The sequence below is a fragment of the Notolepis coatsorum genome, assembly GCF_963971535.1.
Source record: "Notolepis coatsorum genome assembly, chromosome: 4".
In the NCBI taxonomy this organism is placed as follows: Eukaryota; Metazoa; Chordata; class Actinopteri; order Aulopiformes; family Paralepididae; genus Notolepis; species Notolepis coatsorum.
This window is the reverse complement of record NC_140168.1, coordinates 180,020,947-180,043,570: the sequence shown is the minus strand read 5'-3', so window position 1 is coordinate 180,043,570 and position 22,624 is coordinate 180,020,947. Positions and strand designations below refer to the sequence as shown.

The 22,624-nt window shown below is 44.6% G+C and overlaps 1 protein-coding gene across 3 annotated transcripts; it reads left to right on the top strand.

Moving 5' to 3' along the window:
- Positions 1–211: 211 nt before the first annotated feature.
- Positions 212–21,161, top strand: haus3 (HAUS augmin-like complex, subunit 3). 3 transcript variants are annotated; one of them, XM_084312694.1, is made up of 6 exons: positions 212–345; positions 3,016–4,079; positions 4,241–4,450; positions 14,848–15,083; positions 16,614–16,905; positions 20,756–21,161. In XM_084312694.1, exons 1-6 carry the CDS (start codon positions 255–257, stop codon positions 20,981–20,983), a joined length of 2,121 nt encoding a protein of 706 aa, XP_084168820.1. In that variant the 5' UTR covers positions 212–254; the 3' UTR covers positions 20,984–21,161. The 3 variants fall into 3 exon arrangements, with proteins under 3 accessions (XP_084168820.1, XP_084168821.1, XP_084168819.1); XM_084312695.1 differs by having other exon boundaries at positions 251–345; positions 3,013–4,079; positions 16,614–16,857; XM_084312693.1 differs by having other exon boundaries at positions 251–345; positions 3,013–4,079.
- Positions 21,162–22,624: the final 1,463 nt, after the last annotated feature.

Genomic DNA, 22,624 nt, shown 5'->3' with positions numbered 1-22,624 from the left:
CATAACCACTTTGAAGCAGAGAATATATTATTATGTACAAGGCGGAAGAGACCCTTCGGCGCCAAACCAATCAGAGAGCTACGCGGCTAGCCAATCAGAGAGCGTCTTCGCACACATAGGCTATGGGGAAAAAATCACGCGGTGAGAGTGGGTTCTATTGTTATATTTGATTGGCCGAGAGAAAGTTGAGCCCGCCTACTGTCAGAGACGTCACACGCAATGTTGTCGCCCGTCCGTCCCGTGCGTTCGTTTGGATGTTAGCGCGCGCATCGAACTCACGTCGAGGAGGGCGAAAGAAACGAGTGAGAAGTTGGCAAGAAGTTGTTCAACAGCTCGTATTTGTTGGTAAGTATTATCATAACAAAAACTGCCGATAGGATACGTTTCGCAGAAATAATATATTTATTATGTCTCGTCGGTTGACGTTTAAATTCGCCAGCAACGCTCCATGGCGTTAGCTTTGTGGCTGTGCTAACGTCAACCAAGCTAACATACCATCTAACATACTAACAAAACCAAGTTTTTTTTGCTAGCCAACGGCAATGACTGAGGTTGCATGTCCCCGGCTGGTCGTGTAAGTTAGCTAAATGGAAGCTTTCGTGGAGGAAAAATGCTTAAATTACATGTAACTTAACGTCAGTTAAGTTAAATTACAAACATCTCAAAACAAGCTAGTCAGACTACTACTTGACCTGACTCCTAGAACCCACCTCACCCCTGCCCACTTTGACAACCTAGGATGGCTTAGAGTAGACGACAGAGTACAGCAACTTGCAATGGGCCTGGTCTACAAGATACACTACGCGACCAAGGTACCCATGTACATGTCAAAATACTTCCCAAAGGTCAGTGAATACCACGATCACAACACCAGAGGGAGCTCCACAAATCATGTAAAACCCAGATTCGGCTCAAACAAGGGACTAAACACGTTTCGCAATTATGCCACATCAATGTGGAACGCCCTGCCTAAAGCTGTAAAGGAATGTGAATCACTACCCACCTTCAAAAACACTCTCAAAAAACACCTACGTGAGACTGCAATTCGAAACTGGCCCCTACAAATGTCCTAACCTAGTTGTACAGTAAATGACCAAGTAAGGCTTTGTCAATATTCCAATGTACAGTGTACAATGTGTGTGTGTCCCCTACCCCCAACCCCCCCCCCACCTCCAATGTACAGCCCTCACCCAACCCACCCAACCCCACCCCACCCAACCAACCTCCTCCAATGTACAGCCCTCACCCAACCCACCCAACCAACCTCCTCCAATGTACAGTTTCTACGCCAAATGTATATACACTCCTTTTCTGGACACTTTTGTATCACAAACAGTACTGTATTTGCAAATCTGATATGTCATAAATGTATAGATGTAGCAGTACTGTCTATCTGTATGTCATGTATGTCATATATGTTATGATGAATTGAAAATGGGGGACCCTGATGTAAACAAGACGAAAGTCTTTCTCTGGTCTGCATCCCCTTAACAATTGTATGTATTGAGCTGTACTGTACTGTACCCATTCTGCAATCTGTTAATAAACTTTTCAATCAATCAATCAGCGTTATGTTTGTGTTCTTCTAACTCGCCTTAGCCCCTTTCGTGACTTTCGGTTTGCAAGCCTGGGGCTTTTGTGACCGCAGTCACTTATTTATACGGGGCGATCATCCAGGAATCAAACAACCAAGGTACTACGACTATGCTTGCACCTCATGGTACCAAAGCACCTCAAAGGCACTAAAAAACAAATTACAAACATCTCAGAACAAGCTGGTCAGACTACTGCTTGACCTGACTCCTAGAACCCACCTCACCCCTGCCCACTTTGACAACCTAGGATGGCTTAGAGTAGACTACAGAGTACAGCAACTTGCAATGGGCCTGGTCTACAAGATACACTACGCGACCAAGGTACCCATGTACATGTCAAAATACTTCCCAAAGGTCAGTGAATACCACGATCACAACACCAGAGGGAGCTCCACAAATCATGTTAAACCCAGATTCGGCTCAAACAAGGGATTAAACACGTTTCGCAATTATGCCACATCAATGTGGAACGCCCTACCCAAAGCTGTAAAGGAATGTGAATCACTACCCACTTTCAAAAACACTCTCAAAAAACATTACAACAATACACAGGAGACGCGCTCAGCAGATTCTACCCTGTAATGGCCTATAGGTAATGACCAACAGGGACCGATAGGGAGCGCAGTGATTGCCGGACGCACCAGCCATTTTGCCAAGGTTCGCTCTGTGAGTACACTCGTTTTATAAAAATGATTTAAAATGTTTATGAGCAACTCCGAGCTTCCAGAACCCATCGTGAAGCTGTGTTAAACCCATATTGTACGCTGGGTATCTTTGAAATTCAGATCTGATATATTTTTGACCCACCCCGAGCCCCGCGATCACGCTTGGTTGTTTGATTCCTGGATGATCGCCCTGTATAAATAAGTGACGAAGTCACGAAAGGGGCTAAACTCGCCTATGAAGTCACTAGACAGTTTGATTGATTGATTGAAAACTTTATTAACAGATTGCAGAATGGGTACAATACAGTACAGCTCAATACACACAATTGTTAAGGGGATGCAGACCCCTTGGGTGGGGGGGGTTGGGTACATTGGGATATTGACAACCATACTGGGTAATTTAGACAGTGATATGATACTAGCTGATGTAGCTGATGGTTTATTCAATTGCTTGACTTGGGTGTGACGCCACATAACCTCAGCATATTAAATTGTAATTATTATCAATAAATGCAACTTTTTTCAGAATTAACATTTGTAAAACTAAGTTTTCCTGAATGTATAACTTTCCCCACAGATTCCTGCATGTACCTTTTGAGAGGTCAGGGAGCATGTAACGTTACTTTGCCTTGGTTTGCTGTTTATAGATCGTGGTTAACCTTTGATTTCTATGTCAATTCTCACCCTCGACATGCATTTCCTCCACCTAATCACCCACACTCACTATACTGCTGTGCCACTACCTGACACAGTAGCTAGCAGCTCTTCAACCACCATGTTAGACGGGGCCCAGTTTGTGGAGGCACTCGGTCGCCTCGGTTACCCTGGCGCATCATCGCTGAAGGGCTCAGAGTTTGACTGGCTGTTCGACTGCGCCCCAGAGAACCTTCACTTCACCCGTTTCGTCTGTCGCACCCTCAACCGGAGCAACGTCCTCGCGCCGGAGGAGGTACGTGCCTTTCAGAGGCTCAGGGAGTCTGGCAGACCCATCCTGGACGAGGCTGCCCTGGGCGAGGTCCTCAAGACCGCCGGACCGGCAGACGGGAGCTCTGCGAACATCCTCGGGCCTCCCTCTTCTTTGTCGTCTTTGTTGTACGCAGCGGACGTGAGCTTGGGGGAGCTGGAGGCCGAGCTCCAGGCGCTGCAGAAGGAGAAGAAGCTTAAACAACGGCGTTGCAACAAGTTGCAGGTTCTGGCCACCGCCCGCGCCGAAACCACACTGCGACTCGCCACGCAGCAGGAGAGCGTTGCCTCCAAGCTGAAGGACACCACCGCTGCCATCGGAGCGGAGAACGCCGGCACTAACGTGGCATTACAGACCCTATCGGACGAGGTGCAGAGGCTGGGGTCTTACCTCCCAACTGAGCCAGAGGACAAGTTTCAGGACGGGGGTAAGGGGGGGGCTCTGGCCCCATTGAACCCCTCTGGGTCCAGAAGAGCCCCGGTCCTCCTCTCGCAGCTGTCCCTCGAACCCTACCTGTTTCAAGAAGAGCTAAACACCAAAACCTTGGCCACCTTCGCCCAGAGGAAATTCTTCCAGGGAATCTCTGACATCGTTGAGACCTCCCACTCTGAACGCTTCCAGCTCCTGGACCTCAGCTCCTGTGGAGAGGGGCATGAAGAAGAAGAGGAGGAGGAGGAAGGCAAGAGGGGGAAAGGGGAGGTGGAGGAGAGAGCTGTGGAGCGGAGGAGGACAAAGATGGCCAGGATGCAGTGGGCCTATATTGTGGCCGCACACCAGCTGCTGAAGGCCAAGGCAGAGGAGGGGAGTCTCAAGGCTGGACTAGACTGGCTCTCTGACAAGAGTTCACATGCCAAGGTGAAGCATAATAGAATTAGGTTGATATTACTATTTATATTCACCTAGAAAAGACACTACTGCTGTCTAATTGCTTTATGCAAATACGATAGCTTTTGTGCATTTTCTCTCTGCAATTATGAACAATCTCAACCCCATTCCTTTCTCCTTCATCACTCCAGAGTATCTCCACCTCTCATTCTCTCCAAGTGCGTGAGATGGTGTCCAGGCGTGAGCTGCAGACCGTGGAGGCCGAGCTGGAGGCCCTGCTCCAAGGCCCCGTGCCCGACACCCTCCGAGAGGCTGCCAGCATGCTCAACGTGCCCATGGTGAGGGGGGACCTGGCCCTGCAGCTGGACAGACGGAACGACTACACCTCCAGACAGGACCAGGTTAGTCGGCGTTCAGCGACGGCGTTCCTGAGAAATGCAAACCGTCACATTTTGTAGTTGTCTTCTGCTTGCTCTTTTTGTCTTCAGCATAGACCCCACGGTATATGTTGCCCTATGAAGGTGTAGCAGGGTGGATTATCCCTGCTTCGTGGGAACTGTGGTGCACGGTCACTAGGTAGTAGGCCTGCCGCGATAAGCAATAAATCGATTAATTGCTGCGATAATTAAAATGAATGCAATGATTTTGACGGGCGCGATTAATTGCTATTTGCGCGTTTGTTTTAATGAGGCGGAACCAGTGCCCCTTCAGTCACTGTCCGTGTTGGGAGGCGGGCCGCTGACGTTACTAGAGTACAGCACGGGAGCTCCGTGGGGCAACGCCACATAGACATTTCTCAATAGTGTTGCTCCTTTTAACCAAGTAGCATTATTTGTAGTGTAACGTTAGCTATTTTTAGACCCAAGTAGTTACTCGCTACTGCCCGGAGAAACTGGACTGCTAAATAAAGATGAAAGATAGAGCTTTGATTCTCATTCCATGCTAACAACATTAGCTAAATATCTAACAAACGAAATACAACGTATAGCATAGCTACAAGTACAACACAGAATAACGTTAATACAATTACATGCATCATTGTTTACAATGAACGGGTGGGGCTAGTCAAAGGACTGGACACGGGGACAAGTTAAACATGAATTAATTTATTATAACACTCCGGTAGTTTCGAGTCGTGCTGCAGTGCTTACGCACCACAGCTATTCTATTACTGCTTTGACGCTTCCTCCTCATCGTTGATTGCCTGTAGTAGCTGCATCTAACGTTAGTAGCTAACGTTAAAACTAACCGAAAGGTAGTTGTTCACCAACAATTTGTTTTATCATTAGCTTAAAAACAGAACCGGACGAGAGTACGAGACATGTTGTCGGCTCATAGTTTCTGCTTAGGATAATAACAACAATACTTCCGGTCCGGTCGGTGGGCTTCAAAATAAAAGTCAAACACCGGAAAAGACGGAGCGGTGGGCTTCAAAATAAAAGTTTTGGGAAATAAATTTCTCAAAAAAAATTCTCTAACCGGTCGCAATAATATCGCTTATCGCGATATTTTCGGGGGCAATTAATCGCCCAGCAAAATGTGTTATCGTGGCAGGCCTACTAGGTAGCGAGACACAGTAGAACTCGGGCTAGCTGCACCTCCGTCTTTGGGGTCAGGAGCGTCAACTGGAGGCTGGCAGTGGGGTGTATGAGGCCCAGGATTTACAAACCTAGTCCGGTACTCTGGTCTTCCTCCCTCTCTCTTGGGCAGTCAGCAGTACTCCCCAACACGCCCTCACTCTCCCCAATTGTCCCCTTAGCACCCCCCCACACCTAATGACCGAAGGGTAAATAAATAACTTGGTTCCCCCCGCAAGCAGTACCCTCCCTCATTAACACCAGAAACCTTACAGTGGAAAAGGGAAGGTTGAATAGGAAGGGGTTAATAATAGATATGTTACCCGCATCAAAGGGTTAGAATTAGGCTCAATAAAAGACACACACACCGTCCCCCTGTTCAGTCTGAGTGTTATTATATCATTGGCCTAGTTACACCATAGCTACGTCTGGTGATTATTGCACCATGGTTATTGCTACACAATAATTACAGTCTGATCATTAGATGATTACGCCCTAGGCACCAAGTGCTCTCGTTGTACCCAGACTAAGTGCGGCCCACGTCTGGGCTAGACACAATATCAATACCTTCCCTAAGGGTTTACATATACTGCTCTACTCCGTACTATGGGGAAAGAAGGGAGGACATAGAGGAGGAATAACAGGGTTCACTGAATGGGAAAATATTATTACACCAACACGGTATCACACTCAAAAGAAATAATCAGAAAACAAAAGAGTGGGCCCACAAAATACCAGTAAAGTCCTATCTTAATGCCGGCATATATTGTTTGGGGTACCCCTATGGAATGGTAGTAGCAACGTTACTTTCGCCCGCAGGCTGCACCACACTGTATACTGTATAATAACTCGGGAGCATCAATGCTCATTTGTACTCATCCGAAATGGCCGCCTCGCCACGCCACTGTTGTCCGGGAGGCAAGATGGCGTCGAACGCTCTCGGTGAGGATGTTAGCAGGCGGAGCTGGGCAGAGAGGCAGCGCCGGCTGAGAGCATGTGCTGAGCGATGACGACCCCTGCTGGACGGGACGAACTCCCGTAAGCTGCAGGCAGCCGGGTGCAGGTCTGATTGAAGTCAGCCGGAGCAGACTGATTGCAGGCAGCCGGGTGCAGATCTGGTTGAAGTCAGCCGGAGCAGACCGGTTGTTGGCCCACGCTCGCCTCGGGGCTCGCACTCTATACCGCACACAGTAGCTACTATAACTCGATTGTTAAGGACTTTGATACTTGGTTAGCCGCACGTTACTTATACCGCACACAGTAACTATTATAACCCGATTGTTAGTGCCTGGCTCTGCACTAATTGTTCACACACTATCGCTGGTACTGCTAGGATATCGTGTCCACTAGCAAGTACCTCCTATCACCCGTTGCTATCTCACGGGGCCCTCTGGCATAACTTCTGCAACAGGGCTCTCCAGAGCCCCCGTCCGTTGCGACTGTTCGTGGTCAAGTTCACTGCCAAAGAGGTTCTCTTTCCGTCTTCCGCTCCCATATATCACGTTCCATCTCTCTCCAACACTCTCTGTCAGACACCGCCCCCTGCTGGTCCCGCCTACTAGTCACACAGGGAAGGATGTTGATCATGGTCCAGCGATACTGTGTATAGTCCATACTTCAGTCGATAGAAGGAAGAGAAACTCATATCATTGCTCGTGGGAATATCAATGATGTCTTTGTGTACAAAGGGAATATAAAACACCAGTCAGCAGTCCTGAATAATATACAATAATTTCAGACTGCTACAAAGGCAAACAACAGTAACTGCAAGTAGAGAATAATGACATCAATGTTTATCTCCTGTTCTCAAGGCATTTGTTAGTACAAAAGTAGATGGTATATTATAAGTTATTGAGATATGTTGTTGATGTAGCTTTAGTGCCAAGTGCAATTTTTCATGCGATGTAATGGACAATAAAAAATGGTCTTGTCTGGCTGATACCAGGTTAAAACATACTGATTAGGGCCCTGATCATGATTTTCAGCGGTATCGGCTGATCTCAAAAGTCCAGCCGTAACGTATTAATTGTAACAATATTAATTTGATAAAATGTAAATAACATTTCTTTTTTTTTATCCACTTTTTCTCCCATTTTCTATATTTTCTCCCATCCCAATTTCGTATCATCCAATTCAACCCTCCCCTGTCACGAACGCTGTTTCTTGCCTCCCACAAGCCGGCTGCAATGTGGACTAAGTCATACATAGCACAAGTCCCCTCCGGTACTTGAGGTAACAGCAGTCGCATCTTTTCACCTGCGCAGCTCGATCTCTCAGTGGCGAGGAGTAACGCATGGGAGGCTCACGCTGCCCCCGACACTTCCTGATTCTACTGCGCAGGCGCACCAACCGACCTGTAGGAGTCGCTGTCCACAACGCCCGATCCCCACCCATCAGTTTCCCACCCCCTAATACGACCAATGTGTATTAGTATGAACGACCAGTTAAACTGAAAGCAAATTTGTGGCGAGCGCCTTGCCCACTACGCCATGTAGCCGCCCTTAAATAACATTGTTTTTATGGATATAATCATAATATATGGTGGATATCATAATATTCACGAGTGACAGGTGATGGCAGGCTGGGCTGTGATTAGGGATGGGTACCGAATTCGGTACTTTTGAGGTACCGAACCGAAACACGTCGGTACTACCGAGTATCGAATCAAGTGAGAAACCGAAAAAAAAATAAAAACATTTTTTATTTTTTATTTTTTTACTTTTTACTTTTTACTTTTTTCTTTTTTCTTTTCATGTCAACGTTCACACGCACAATATATGCTTACCTAGGATTTGACTTGATTCAACAACAAAGCAGTCGGAGCAATGACAAGCCGAAAACTGTCGAAATTGTAGTTATTTGAAGTTTGGATTTTTTTTTACGACTGAGGTAGGTAAATTAAATTTCTTGAGACTAAAGTACCGAAAAAGGTGCCGTTGGGTACCGGTATCGATTCACAGGTACCGGTACCGGTATCGGTTCAAATGTGAAAGGTACCCATCCCTAGCTGTGATGCTCAAGTAAATAAGCCATTTTGCTAACGTTGGCTTGTAACGTGGCATTGTCAGAGCTTTGGTGCTAGACACTACTCAAATCGAAAGGTAGCTCAATGGAAGGACATGGTGCAATGTCAAATTACATCAGTCACAGTCAAATCTCTCTCTCTCTCTCTCTCTCTCTCTCTCTCTCTGTCGGAGCACACCAGACCAAACCAGCAAGCAACAACAGGTTAGATTATAATGTTAACTAACTAGCTACCAGGCCGATGCTAGCTGCCACTCATGATTTATCCTAAGGTTACATCACATTCTCTAAACCGTTCTTAAATCCCTCTGATATTCTGTTTTCTATTCAAGCAATCCCTATTAGCCCTATATGAAGAAAATATGTTTCAATGTGTAGAGTGGCCCAGCCAGCTAGCTCGTTAGTATAGTACCCTAATACTATGCTGCTACTATTCTTTATTTTTTTTATTCACTTTTTCTCCTCCTTTTTAAATTTTTTTCTCCCATCCCAATTTAGCCGTGCCAATTCTCCCCTCCCCTGTCTTGGACATTGCTCGCATGTGCCCCCCACTGGCCGGTTGTAGGAAGGATAGAAGCCCGTCACAATCCCTCCGATACATGTGCAGGCAGCCAGTCGCATCTTTTCACCTGCCAGCGCGGACTCTCATTTGGCGAGGAGTAACGTGTAGGAGGCTCACACTGCCCCCGCCATTTTCCTGTCTCTGCTGTGCAGGCGCCCCAACCGACCTGTAGGAGTCGCTGTTTACAACGTGCAGATTACCACCCATCGACTTCCCACCGCTAACTCTGCCAATTGAGTTAGTATGACGGCCGGCCCAAGCCGGAGGCAACGCCGACAGCCGTATTCGATACCGGTGTCTCTTGCGTTGGTGATGAGCGCAATGTCCGCTGCGCCACCCAGCCGCCCTGCTGCTACTATTCTTATACTAGTACCTATCTTGCTAATATGCTTGGAGCCCGAGACGAGGCTTGTAGCAGCCTTCATCCTGGCCAGAGTGTGCTTGGAGCCTGAGATGAGGCTTGTAGCAGCCTTCATCCTGGCCAGAGTGTGCTTGGAGCCCGAGACGAGGCTTGTAGCAGCCTTCATCCTGGGGCCTGGCCAGTGTGCTTGGAGCCCGAGATGAGGCTTGTAGCAGCCTTCATCCTGGCCAGAGTGTGCTTGGAGCCAGAAACGAGGCTTGTAGCAGCCTTCATCCTGGGGCCTGGCCAGTGTGCTTGGAGCCCGAGACGAGGCTTGTAGCAGCCTTCATCCTGGGGCCTGGCCAGTGTGCTTGGAGCCCGAGATGAGGCTTGTAGCAGCCTTCATCCTGGCCAGAGTGTGCTTGGAGCCCGAGACGAGGCTTGTAGCAGCCTTCATCCTGGGGCCTGGCCAGTGTGCTTGGATTCAAATCAAATCAAATCAAATTTATTTATAAGGCCCGACAACACACGTTAATGTCCCCATGGGCCGTACATGTCTTCTTTAAACAAGTCAAGAAGAAAACATAACATTAAGTCAAGAACAGAACAAGAACACCATAAGGTCCAACTAATTTTAAATAAATGCAAATAAATGAAAGAATGCAAGCACTCCCTGACATACCCCACGCGAAGGTAAGGAAAAGCCAGAGACGAGGCTTGTAGCAGCCTTCATCCTGGCCAGAGTGTGCTTGGAGCCAGAAACGAGGCTTGTAGCAGCCTTCATCCTGGGGCCTGGCCAGTGTGCTTGGAGCCCGAGACGAGGCTTCTACCAGCCTTCATCCTGGCGGGAAACACTGGTGCCTCAGGTGCAACACGAACGATAACGTCTTCTTCACATAAAACGCATGTCGCATCACAGCTCCAACAATGTCAGATTGCAACAGAAGATATAATCCTCTCTTGTTTGGGTTAACTATATCAGTCGAATGCAGTTGCTAGCACTGCAGCAGTATGGGAGCCCAAGAACGGCAACTCTGCTAAGAATATACTGTTCAGTAAAACTCTATTGGCTCGGCTGATACTTAAAGTTTGGTATCTGTGATTCATCTCTACTTATCTTATTGACCTACTTCTTAGAGAGCTGCACTGGCTTCCCATTGCCGCACAAATCCGATTCAAGTTTCTTGACCTGGCATACCGTGCAACCAATACCTGTATGCTCTGCATTTGTGGCCACCTCAGACCCACTCCTATTCGAGGTCCTAGGGCAGGGGTGGCCAACCAGTCAGAGACTAAGAGCCACAAAAAAATGACTGTGGTACCACAAAGAGCCACACCATATACCAGCGTTTCTCAACTTTTTTTTCAGTCACGGCACCCTTCATGTGTTTATAGGTCTCACCCTCTGGCCTCTGAAGTTGCTAATGTCTTTTTTATTTGGGCCTCACAGGGTTAAAAGTACCCTGTGAGACCCACGGTTGCAAAATTACAAAATCACTTTTAGCCATTTAAAAAAATTATGTTTATTTAAAAAATGTTAAAGGGGAACTATTTTACTATTTCTTTCACTATTTGGGCACTTTTACACAATTCCTGTGAGTCTATGGAACACCTAGGTTTTTTTCAAAAAAAATGCATTGTTTTGTATTTCTAATCAAGTACTAAAAACCGCATTTTTCTACCTCAAGATCTTAAGCCGTTTTGAGGCTGGGCTCCAACCACTGTGTGGCCTGGTGCCAACTGCCACATCAACTGCCACATTATTATGCAGCTGAGAAATCTCTGACATCACAGATATGCACATTTTCAGATGACTCAGTTCAGTGAGGGTGAATATTGTGAGAGGAGAATTGGAAGAATTCGCCAATATGAGAATTAGAGACATATATCCTATTAATATAAGTCCACATAGCTAAGAAACAATGGTAAACACTGAAAAAAGCCATTTATAAGATAGTTCCCCTTTAAGCACATGTATAGTCAATTGGTCCTGTTGTTCAGCCTCACAATGCTATTTGATAGTAAATGTGTTTATATGTCCCACCCTCTGGCCTCTGAAGTTGCTAATTTCTTTTTAATTTGGGCCTCACAGGGTTAACCTCTTAAGCCAGAGATATACAGTAAAAGTGTATATTTTCAGCATTATGTTTGTTTACCAATTATTTTAACTGTTATTAGTGAAATATAAGATTATAGAAATCTCAGGGCATTGAGTCGGAAACCGGCGCATATTGACAGGAGGAAGTGGCACATCCAAAAGTGAGTGTAGTCTTTTGAAGGAAGAGACTCAGGGCTTTCAAATTTCGAAAAACTACCCTACCCAGCTCACACCAGCCCCTGTCAATCATCTGACTTCTGGATTTACTTTTTAATTTCTCTTATTTTTTGGGATTATCTCCCACAAACCTGAACGTTATTGCCATAAAACAGAACGCAGTTAGTTTCTCTACCTTTCTGTGAACGTCTTGCAAAAAACGGTGTTGCAATATGATGAAAAATTGTGGAGAAATTTACATTATAAAAAAGATGGCAGAATTCAGTACTGTATCTACAAAACCTTCTGTTTAATCATCTTCCCTTTATTCATTTGCTTAGATTTTTCAGGTCTGGTCAATTTTAGCATGGTGTTATTTACAGTCAAAGATCATTTTTTTTAAATAGAATTGATATTCTCCTTTGGTTCATTACAATTTACTCAAGCCTAGTAACAGACACACTATTTCTGACACTGATCCATATATGTCCCTAGATTCAGATACCAAGAACATGCAAATGGACCATTTAAAAAAAAATTGTAAATGTTTATTCTACGTCCTTATGGAATGAGTGACATAAAAAAACAAAAAAAAACAAAAAAAAAATTAAAAAAAATATTTTTATTTTTTATTTTTTTTTATGGATGGAAGAGCCGCACATTGACGGGCAAAGAGCCGCATGCGGCTCGCGAGCCGCGGGTTGGCCACCCCTGTCCTAGGGGGTCATCAAAGAGAAGCAGGCTATTCTCGATCCTCACTCCACAATGGTGGAATGAACTTCCCACCACAGTCAAGAGAGCCGAAACACACCCATTTTTCCACCACTGACTAAAAACACACTTCTTCAATCAATATCTGGGAAAAAAACAAAACTACTACTAACCTTTGTACTCTCTTTTACTAGTATGCCCTCTGCTACTACCTTTACATTTACATTTTGTCATTTAGCTGATGCTTTTATCCAACGCGACTTCCAAGTTCTGTATGACAAGTCAGCAGGAAGGGTACAACTCTTACAGCTGAGTAACAATGATCAAACAGTGCTGAGACTTGGGTGCTGCAGTATTGAGTGCATATAAGACATATTAGTATAGTAGGAGACATGGTAGTATAGGACAGTAAGACGGTTATTATCTTTTTTTTTTAATTATTTTTCTATTATTATTATTATTATTATTTGTACTTACATTATTTAAATCCTCGCTCTCTTATAACATACTGGGTTATCATTTAACCCAATTCCTTTTTTTAAATATTAAAAATAGAATACATTTGCCATATTTCAGGTTCCACCAAATCATTGCGTGTCTTTAGGAAATGTATTTGTTAAGGGTCCCAAGGCTGTCGGGCACCGCAGTAACAACTAATGTGTTCAATGTCATACAGTCTCCTGAAAAAAACATAGGAAATGTATCACAGAATGAAGACGCAACCCGTTAATTTCTCTTTCCAAAATCCCTCTCTTGGTAATTTTATTACCAAAACATATAGTCACATTTTCCCTACAGCATTAGTGACTCTTTTCAATGTCCATTGTTGGTCCACTTCTTCAGTTAAAATACTGAGCAGTCTACTGTGACTATATTACTACCTACTATGCTAATATGTCTATTCTACCATGCACTCTCAAGAATGTAGCACTCAAGTTCAACACTGTTTGACGAACAATGTCACTTACCCTTAGCTGCCAGAGTTGTACCCTTCCTGCTGACTTGTTGTACAGAACTTATAAGTCACTTTGGATAAAAGCGTCCGCTAAATGACTAAATGTATCTGAAATCTTGCCCTTTTTTTCTTGAGATAAGTCGATTACATTTCATTTACTTTTGTACCAACGATGCCTTTAGCAGGAGATTAAAGGGGAACACCACTGACATTAATAACTTGAATGTTTTGTCCTAGGACAGTTCAGTCAATATGAGCTCCTCTCTCCCAAAGCCAGAAACCAGAGATGTAAGATTCAAACTTGTGATGTCATCAGGTTTGATTGATTGAATTAGACTATCTAAAATCACATACAATACTGGTACACAAAATGTACAGTCATCACATATAATTTAAAACTGTCGAGGATTGATGCACAATAAAATCTTACGGTTTATTTCCATTGTGGTCCTCAGAGAGCGGGGGAGGGGGGGGGCGGAGACAAGATGACGAGTAGGCACAAATATGACATGCACAAATTCAATCTTCAAACACTACACTTGAATAAAAAAAAAAATACAATAAAACAAACAAACACAAAGTCAACAGCGCACCTCCCGCATTGATCTTTCCATATCCTGAGTGACTAAGCCATTTCTTCAGGGCCTGTTTGAAGATTCTTTCTGACTCTATACTTTTTATGGATACTGGTACTGGCAGTTTATTCCACTCACTAGCTGCCGAGTACTGAAAGTTATTTTCCCCCATTGAGCTCTTTAATTTGCACAGTTTAATGTCAACTGCCTCTGGTTGCATACGTATGTGTGGGTGTCCCTAAAGCACATAAAATAGTTGGACAAGTATGAGGGGACCCTATTGATCATGATTATATGGGTAAGGCCCAAAAGGTATAAAGGAGCTGCTCCATTGACAATGAATGGGAGACTGATTTTGTGGAGCCACAGTTTTTCTTTTTAAATATCCAAACAAGGTGTATTCTACAGTAGTGTCTCAGTTCTGAAACAGAAAATGTACCAGTATGAACTCCGAACATTCCCCTGGGTGCTCTCCGTGTCATCTATTCTATACTATCTTTACCAAGTCATCGGTCTATGGAGCCGCTCCAGACTTTATACTTGATGACATCACAGGTTTGAGTTTTAGCGGTCTAGTTTCTCATGTTCACTAATGTCTTTGGACCGGCATGGACCAGAGGAATAACATGTATGAATTCATAACATAAAATGTACAAAATCCCTTTTTAACCTGAAAGGCATTTTCCCATTTAATTCATCACTACTTGCACAGTTCTGCCTGTCATCCTTTTCTCATTTTACTGTCCATCCTCGTCTCCATCTTCCCTATTTATTTATTTATCCGTCCATCCACCGCCCAGGTGCGTGACCACCTGCTTCGTCAGAAGGCGGGCTTCGAGCTGCTGCTGGTGGCCACGGAGATGGACCTCCGGCGGTGGAAGGCGGTGGAGAGGCACCTGGGAATGACGAGCCGCAGGCTGGCGGAGGAGGGCCAGGAAGCGGCCCTCAGGGTTCACACTCTGGCTCACCCTGACCTGGCCCTCAAATGTCCCGGCCCTGGTGCTATCATCGGCACCAAGGACAAAGCCTTTAGCAGGTAGGATGATTTTGGGTTGTGTCTCCCTCTGGCTCACTAGGGGTAGACTACTGTAGGTCCCAGACAAGTAGAACAACTAATAGTGTATTTAATTATAGTAGTGAGTATTGTACTTTCTTGTACTGCTCTTGTTCCTTGTCCCTTTGAATATTATATATTGATTTAAAATCAGCCTTCACAGTTTCAAGTCAAGGCAGTGTGCTTATGTAAATCAAATAATGTATGAATGAATAGGCAAGAACTTTATTAATAATAATCTGTACAAATTTGTTAACATGTCAATATGTGACCGTGCCCAGCAGTATCGCCAGCAAGTCGCGGAAGTGAAATCACAGCAAATCACAATACTTTAACACACAAATGGCCTCTGTTGATAAACTTTCCATCGGATTTAATGAACAAGGTATTGGACTTTGTTAATCGTGTCAATGTCGGATGGTCTGTGTCGCGTCTTTATGGGTAAGTTGTTGACTAGTTGTTTATTTAGAATGTTTGTGTGTGGTACAGCCCTGTTGAACAGTGAAACGTAGCGTTCAAATAACGTTACTGTCACCGCATTTAAACGGCATCATAACCTCTTACAATTCCGCAATGATTTAGAAAACCGGGCGAATTAGACGTGAGAGGAAGAAACTACACAGACAGCGGAAGTCCTACCATATACACATTTTCTGACGTTTTTCGTGTATATATCGCACAGGTCGTCGAACACACCTAAACGTTATTGCCATAAAATACAACGTATATTGTTTCTTTACCTTTCTGTGAACATGGAAAGAAGAACTAGAAAGTCAGTTTTAACATTCTCAGAGACCAGTCTTGAACACACACACACACACAATATATACATGCACCCTGCACTGCACCCTAATAAGATGCACATACACTTCTATTATATTCTATTTTATTCTTCCAACTTTTGCTCTGTGAGGCCCTCTGTTGCAAAATATACAGGGTTAAGCTATTTTCACAGCCATGACTGGCAGAACTTACTGACGGCTTACAATATGTTATGCTATTCAGTGAGGGGAGTGGCTGGGGGGCTATTGTTAACGCCCAGCAGAAACAGGCAAAGGTGTTAATTCTAGCCTTCTCTTCGAGAGGCATTTTCACAGCAGCAAACAGAAAAAAAACTGTTCTACAAGATTCAAATGAGCCCATCATCTTCAAACATTCCGATTTCAACGTATGACACATAATTTGTAAGCTTACATTCTGTACTTTCACAATCTGTAAAAATCTGGAAAATGGAAATGGAGACATGTGGCCACAATCGCTGGGCAGGGACACATTATGTAAAATAGACTTTTTATTTAGTGTTCTTTTTTTTTTATTTCTTTTTAATCTTACTTAATTTTTGTTGTTTTTATACATAGTTGTAAGACTTGACGTGTTGCTGTTTTGAGTTCTTGTGTTTTGCTGCCGACAATGACCCTCTTTCATCCCAGGGATTGATTTGTTGTTGTCTAATTTGGACTCGGAACAGCCATGTAAATGAAACAACATCAAAACGACCTCTTCTCCCTTTAGACTGCTCCAGATACTAGAAACGTCCAAATGCGCCTCGCACCGCGGTCGGGAAGAACCCTTCCGGAGACACGAAGACTTGGATCAGGCCGCCTGTGACCTGGCGAGTGACCTCAAGTCGACCCGCGAAGCGCTGGCTGGCGCGGCGCGACAACAGGGATACACGGTGGCTCGTCTCCATGGCGACTACGATGCGCTTCACAGGGCCGCTTACACGGAGCTCCAGCAGCTGGTCTCAGAGCCACAGGTATGTCCCATGGCTCACAGTGACCAGGAGCTTTGGCCCAATGCACAGGTATGTATCATTCTCTACCTCTTAGTCACCATAGTGGTACCAGGGTGCGTTTGAAATGTATTGCATACCGTGAGTCAGTAAAACTTTTTGATAACACTTTTGGTGGGGGAAGCTGGTAGCACAGTTTATTTCACTGTTTGTTAGAGCACAGTTTTCAAATGTTATTCCACAGTGATTTATAGTTTAATTTACAACAGACCGTAGTTTGGTTTAAATGCACTGCATGATAAATGGGTCTCTAGAGGTTTGTGTATAATTGACCTATCTCAAGGCCCGCCCTCTTTTCTTGATCCTCCAATCACAACCGTAGTTGCTTAGCAACAGCCTAGGGCAGGGTTTGAAATGGATAAATTGCAGGGCAGGGTGGCACTTATGAAAGGTGTGAGGGATCCCCTCCCCCTGATTGACTGATTCTATTCTCTTCCTTAAAAAAACAACTCTTAATTGATATTTTCTACCTGCAGATTTAAAGTCCTTTTCAAGTTAAATTATGTCTTTGAGGTCTCCTAAACATGTCTTTGAAGTTTTTGCTGAAGAAAACACTCTGATCTAACAGCCTCTATACCCCTGTGTTTCAGTCCTGTTCTCATTCTAGTAGCCTCTATACCCCTCTGTTTCAGTCCTGTTCTCATTCTAGCAGCCTCTATACCTCTTTTTCAGGCATGTTCTCATTCTAGCAGCCTCTATACCTCTCTGTTTCAGTCCTGTTCTCATTCTAGTAGCCTCTATACCTCTCTGTTTCAGTCCTGTTCTCATTCTAGCAGCCTCTATACCCCTCTGTTTCAGTCCTGTTCTCATTCTAGTAGCCTCTATACCCATGTTTCAGTCCTGTTCTCATGCTTGTAGCCTCTATACCCCTCTGTTTCAGTCCTGTTCTCATTCTAGCAGCCTCTATACCCCTCTGTTTCAGTCCTGTTCTCATTCTAGCAGCTTCTATACCCCTCTGTTTCAGTCCTGTTCTCATTCTAGCAGCCTCTATACCTCTCTGTTTCGGTCCTGTTCTCATTCTAGCAGCCTCTATACCCCTCTGTTTCAGTCCTGTTCTCATTCTAGCAGCTTCTATACCCCTCTGTTTCAGTCCTGTTCTCATTCTAGCAGCCTCTATACCCCTGTTTCAGTCCTGTTCTCATTCTAGCAGCCTCTATACCCATCTGTTTCAGTCCTGTTCTTATTCTAGCAGCCTCTATACCTCTCTGTTTCGGTCCTGTTCTCATTCTAGCAGCCTCTTCCCCTCAGTTTCAGTCCTGTTCTCATTCTAGTAGCCTCTATACCACTCTGTTTCAGTCCTGTTCTCATTCTAGCAGCCGCTATACCACTCTGTCTCAGTCCTGTTCTCATTCTAGCAGCCTCTATACCTCTCTGTTTTGGTCCTGTTGTCATTCTAGCTGCTAGCAGCCTCTATATTCCTCTGTTTCAGTCCTGTTCTCATTCTAGCAGCCTCTATACCTCTCTGTTTCGGTCCTGTTCTCATTCTAGCAGCCTCTATACCTCTCTGTTTCGGGCCTGTTCTCATTCTAGCAGCATCTATACCTCTCTGTTTCAATCCTCTTCTCATTCTAGCAGCCTCTATACCTCTCTGTTTCAGTCCTGTTCTCGACGGGCTGTTTCTGTGCCTGTAACGAGCGTGCCGCTCATGTACCATCTAGCAGTGATGCACAAGCCTTTACCGTAGGGATGCCCCGATTACGTTTTTTGCCACCGATACCGATCACCGATCGTCGTGAGCCATATCAGCCGATACCGATCGTTTTTGATTAAAAAAAAAAAAAAAAATTATTTTATATGATTTTCTTTTAATAAAATATATATATTATATAATTTGACTTGTACTTGTATTATCTGCGAGACATCGCCACCACGCAACAAGCTCCACTGTCTGTGTGTACTCTAGTAGCCTCCAGCTACGGCCAGGATTCTCCGGAGCTGCAGCTGGCCCTATACTCGAGTAGCCTCGAGCTACGGCCAGGATTCTCCTGCGCTGCAGCTGGTCCCTATTGGTATAACGTTACTGTGCTCAGCAAGCCCTCAGCTCGAATACACGTCAAATCAGTGTTATAAGACATTGATATCAGGAGCTATCTGTAGCTACTGCTAGCCGGATATATAACGTTAATACAACGCCTCAGTGAATTATTTAGTTCAATGGGACATTTCGTTTTGAACAGTGAACTAACTTGCGCTAACGTGAGCTAACGGGTATCATACACGTCTCTACTAGACTATTGCTGGAGCATTTGTTGATATCAGGAGCTATCAGTACTGTAGCTAGCCGGCTAGATACTGTTCCGTTAGACAATGCCTCATGATGTATTAAACTAAAAGTGAATAGTTGACTGGGTCATTTTCTAACGTTAGCTCAGGGAGACGCCGTCCTTCCGTCCCACTAGACTAGACCCGTGTTTACATGCGTGCGGGAGTGGCTGGAGGGATGAGCAGACGCCGCACCACCCGGTGTCTGAGACAGAACCCAGCGAGTGAGATCGGTTTTGACGATCGGCGAAAAGAAAGCATTATCACCGATCGCATATTTATACTGATTATCGGCCGATAACGATCGGTGGCCGATCGATCGGGGCATCCTTACTTTACCGTCTAACGGAATTTGGATTGTTGCAGATCAAATATGACTCAAGATCCAGCAATAGCATATACTGTAACTTACTGTTAAAGATGTTGTCAAACATATTTTAGGTTCAACTTTGGGTAGAAAAGAGGAGATTTACGAGTGAGCGGTCATCTTGTACACATACATCTCTTCACACGCAAATACACGCATGTTATTAACTACGGTGATTGTGGCTAGCAATTCTAAATGGCTTGTTTCAAGAGGGAGGGTTCTTGTTGCAGCTGAACTACAGAAAAGACACAATGCACATATTTAACTTTTTCTCTGTGTTGGTGTGTGGTGTGTTGTAGGGCTGCACGATTAATCGAAGAAAAAAAATCGCGATCTCAGTTCAGTTATTTTTTATTTCGGGCTTTGGACACATAACAACGGTCATTCCATAAATCGTCAAAGTTTTACCAGCTGCTATTGCAGCATTGTCCAATTGTTCGAAAAGGGCTAGGGAGAAGCACTAGGCTTGTCGGGCCCTACCCCTGAAGACTTACGTTTCTTTTCTTTTAGTTTTTTCATTTACATACATAGTACATGCATATAGTACACATTACAGTACACACATATAGTATACCTGCAGTATATAATAGTATATATAATAGCGATCTCGATTCATAGACCTATGGATCTCATTTCTAAATTATGACTATTTAAAAATATATATAATTGTACTTTACTTTTTACTTTACTTTTTTAAATGATGAAGAAAAATAAGAATCGTGGGAGAGAATAGTGATCTCAATCCTTAGAGAGAAAAATCGTGATTCACATTTGAGCAAGAATCGTGCAGCCCTAGTGTGTTGGTATAACCCCTCATTCTGGAAAAAACTGCAACATGCAGGAAAAGGCCATTTTCACAATAGGGCTCCTTTTTTAAAAGGATGGTATACTTTACTAAGTATACTATTTTCTGCTTCCAATGTCTCAAAAAGTAAGTAAACACTGGTGCAAGTGCATTTCTGACGGCCGTTAAGAAGTTATAGACAATTTGAGACCAGGGGCTAACTTGAGCGCCATGCCCCAACACGTTTAATTTTTAAATCACCCAAATCACTCTAGACTTACAAAAGACTAAATGAATACAAGTTGTTTACCCTCCATGGTGGCAACCAGAATTGACAGACTTACTACCCCACGGCTAAAGTTTACCGGCATTTGGCCGGCAGCTAGGATGAATTTGAAGCCCCGTCTCTCCTTCGTCTCTCACCCGCTCTCGTCCTCTCTCGTCCCCAGGAGCTGACGGTGAGGCTGGCGGAGGCAGAGGCCCAGCTGAACAGCCTGTACGGCGTGCTGCAAGACATCATGGAGGACGTGACGGCCAAGCGCTCCCAGCTGCAGCGCAGCTCCCTGCTCCGCTTGGAGAGGAAACTGCACGTCTACTTCCACATGGACCCCCGCATGCTGCAGCGGGCGGTGGAGGAGGCGGAGGCCAAGGCGGCGGCCAAGGGAGGCCGGTCCTAATGGAACGTATCTGTGCCAGAGACGGGGAGCAGCGCACGTGACATCACTGTGACATCACACGAAGAGGAGGAGCCTTCGATGGGAGTGGGACACACCGGGAGAGATACTAGTTTGTTAATAACAACCCAATGCTTGGGCTAGAAGATCTGTGTTCATCCCATTCACTTATTTCTTTATTCTTTTATCTCCTAAAATATTAAAGTCTTGAATAAAATAATATTTGTTTTCTTTCCTTTTTAAAGTTGGCTTAATAATGTATGATTACAGACGAGGAAACCTCTGCTTCCTGTTGACGAGCACACCTCCAGCCGAGACGGCTCAGAAGTCAGAATCATCAGTCTGATCTCTATATGGACGGAGGACTTGCAACTAACACTAACACTACTCTCTCCTGTATTCTGTGTCCAGGGTACTGACTGACGAAGAGAGAGAGAGAGAGAGACACGTCCGTAGATAGAGTGGTAAAGGAGGAGTGTTAGGCTTAGCGGAGGAGAGGACAGAGGGAGAGGAGATGGAGAGGGACGGCAGCGGCAGCAGGCTGTACTCTGGCCCTCTGTCTCAGTCGGCCCAGAAGATTCTGGCAGCTCTCAGAGCCCAGAGTGTGCATCACTCGCCCAGGAGCGACTACAGGCAGAGTGAGTCAGGAGACGGTTGCGTGAAGGAGGGTGTTGTTGAAGCACTCGGCAGATGGATTAAACCGTGGCTAGGAGCGGTATTTCCTGCCGTCTTGGGCAAAATAATTTTTAATTACATGAATCCTGGCAACGCCTTATGTGGGTCATGCTCATGCAGTTAGTGCAAATGATGGATTGCAGGATAGTACAGCACTACTTTTATTCAAAGTAAAGAAACCGTACTTGTTCCACTACTGAAGCCCCCATTATGGTAATGCAAAGGTTCCTTTGAAATGTAGAGTAAAAGTACAAAGTTCCTGAAAATGGTAGTACTCAAGCAAAGTGCAAGTACCTCAAAATTGTACTTAAAGGAACACAGCAACTTTTTGGGTAATTACTAATTCGCTTATTTGCTCTGGAGTTAGACAAGCAGATACATACCCTTTTCTTCTCTGTGCATGCATTAGGCTTAGGGAACAGCCGCACCGCTAGCCTAGCTTAGCGTCATTCACTGTCTGGAAGTAGGTGTGCCAGTGTAGCCTAGTAATGCATGCACAGAGAAGAAAAGGGTATGTATCTGCTTGTCTAACTCCAGGGTAGATGGCAAATAAGCAAATTTCCGCCAAAGTTTGCGTATTCCTTTTAGTGCAGTACTTGAGTGAAATAATACTAAGTTACTTTTCACCCCTGTGGGGCTTAGAGTTGAATACTGTAAGAGTTCGATATATCATATAGAAGCTCTTGATGAGATCTGAAGAAATCAATATCAAATTACAGTGGATGCTACTGTACATGCACAATCCATGACTGCAGTATGGTGGCGCTCTGTTGAAACACTGTTACTCCACTACTAGCTTTGTTTATTGAAGATATTTATTTTTTCACTTTCAAAATGTCTGATGCTATGCTATATAGACCTTTTACCGTTTCCCTTGGTCGAAACAGTCGTGATTGGAGGAACATGAAAAGAGGGCAGGGCTTGAGATGGGTCAATTCAAATGAAAAGGTCTATAACGGGTACCCAGAC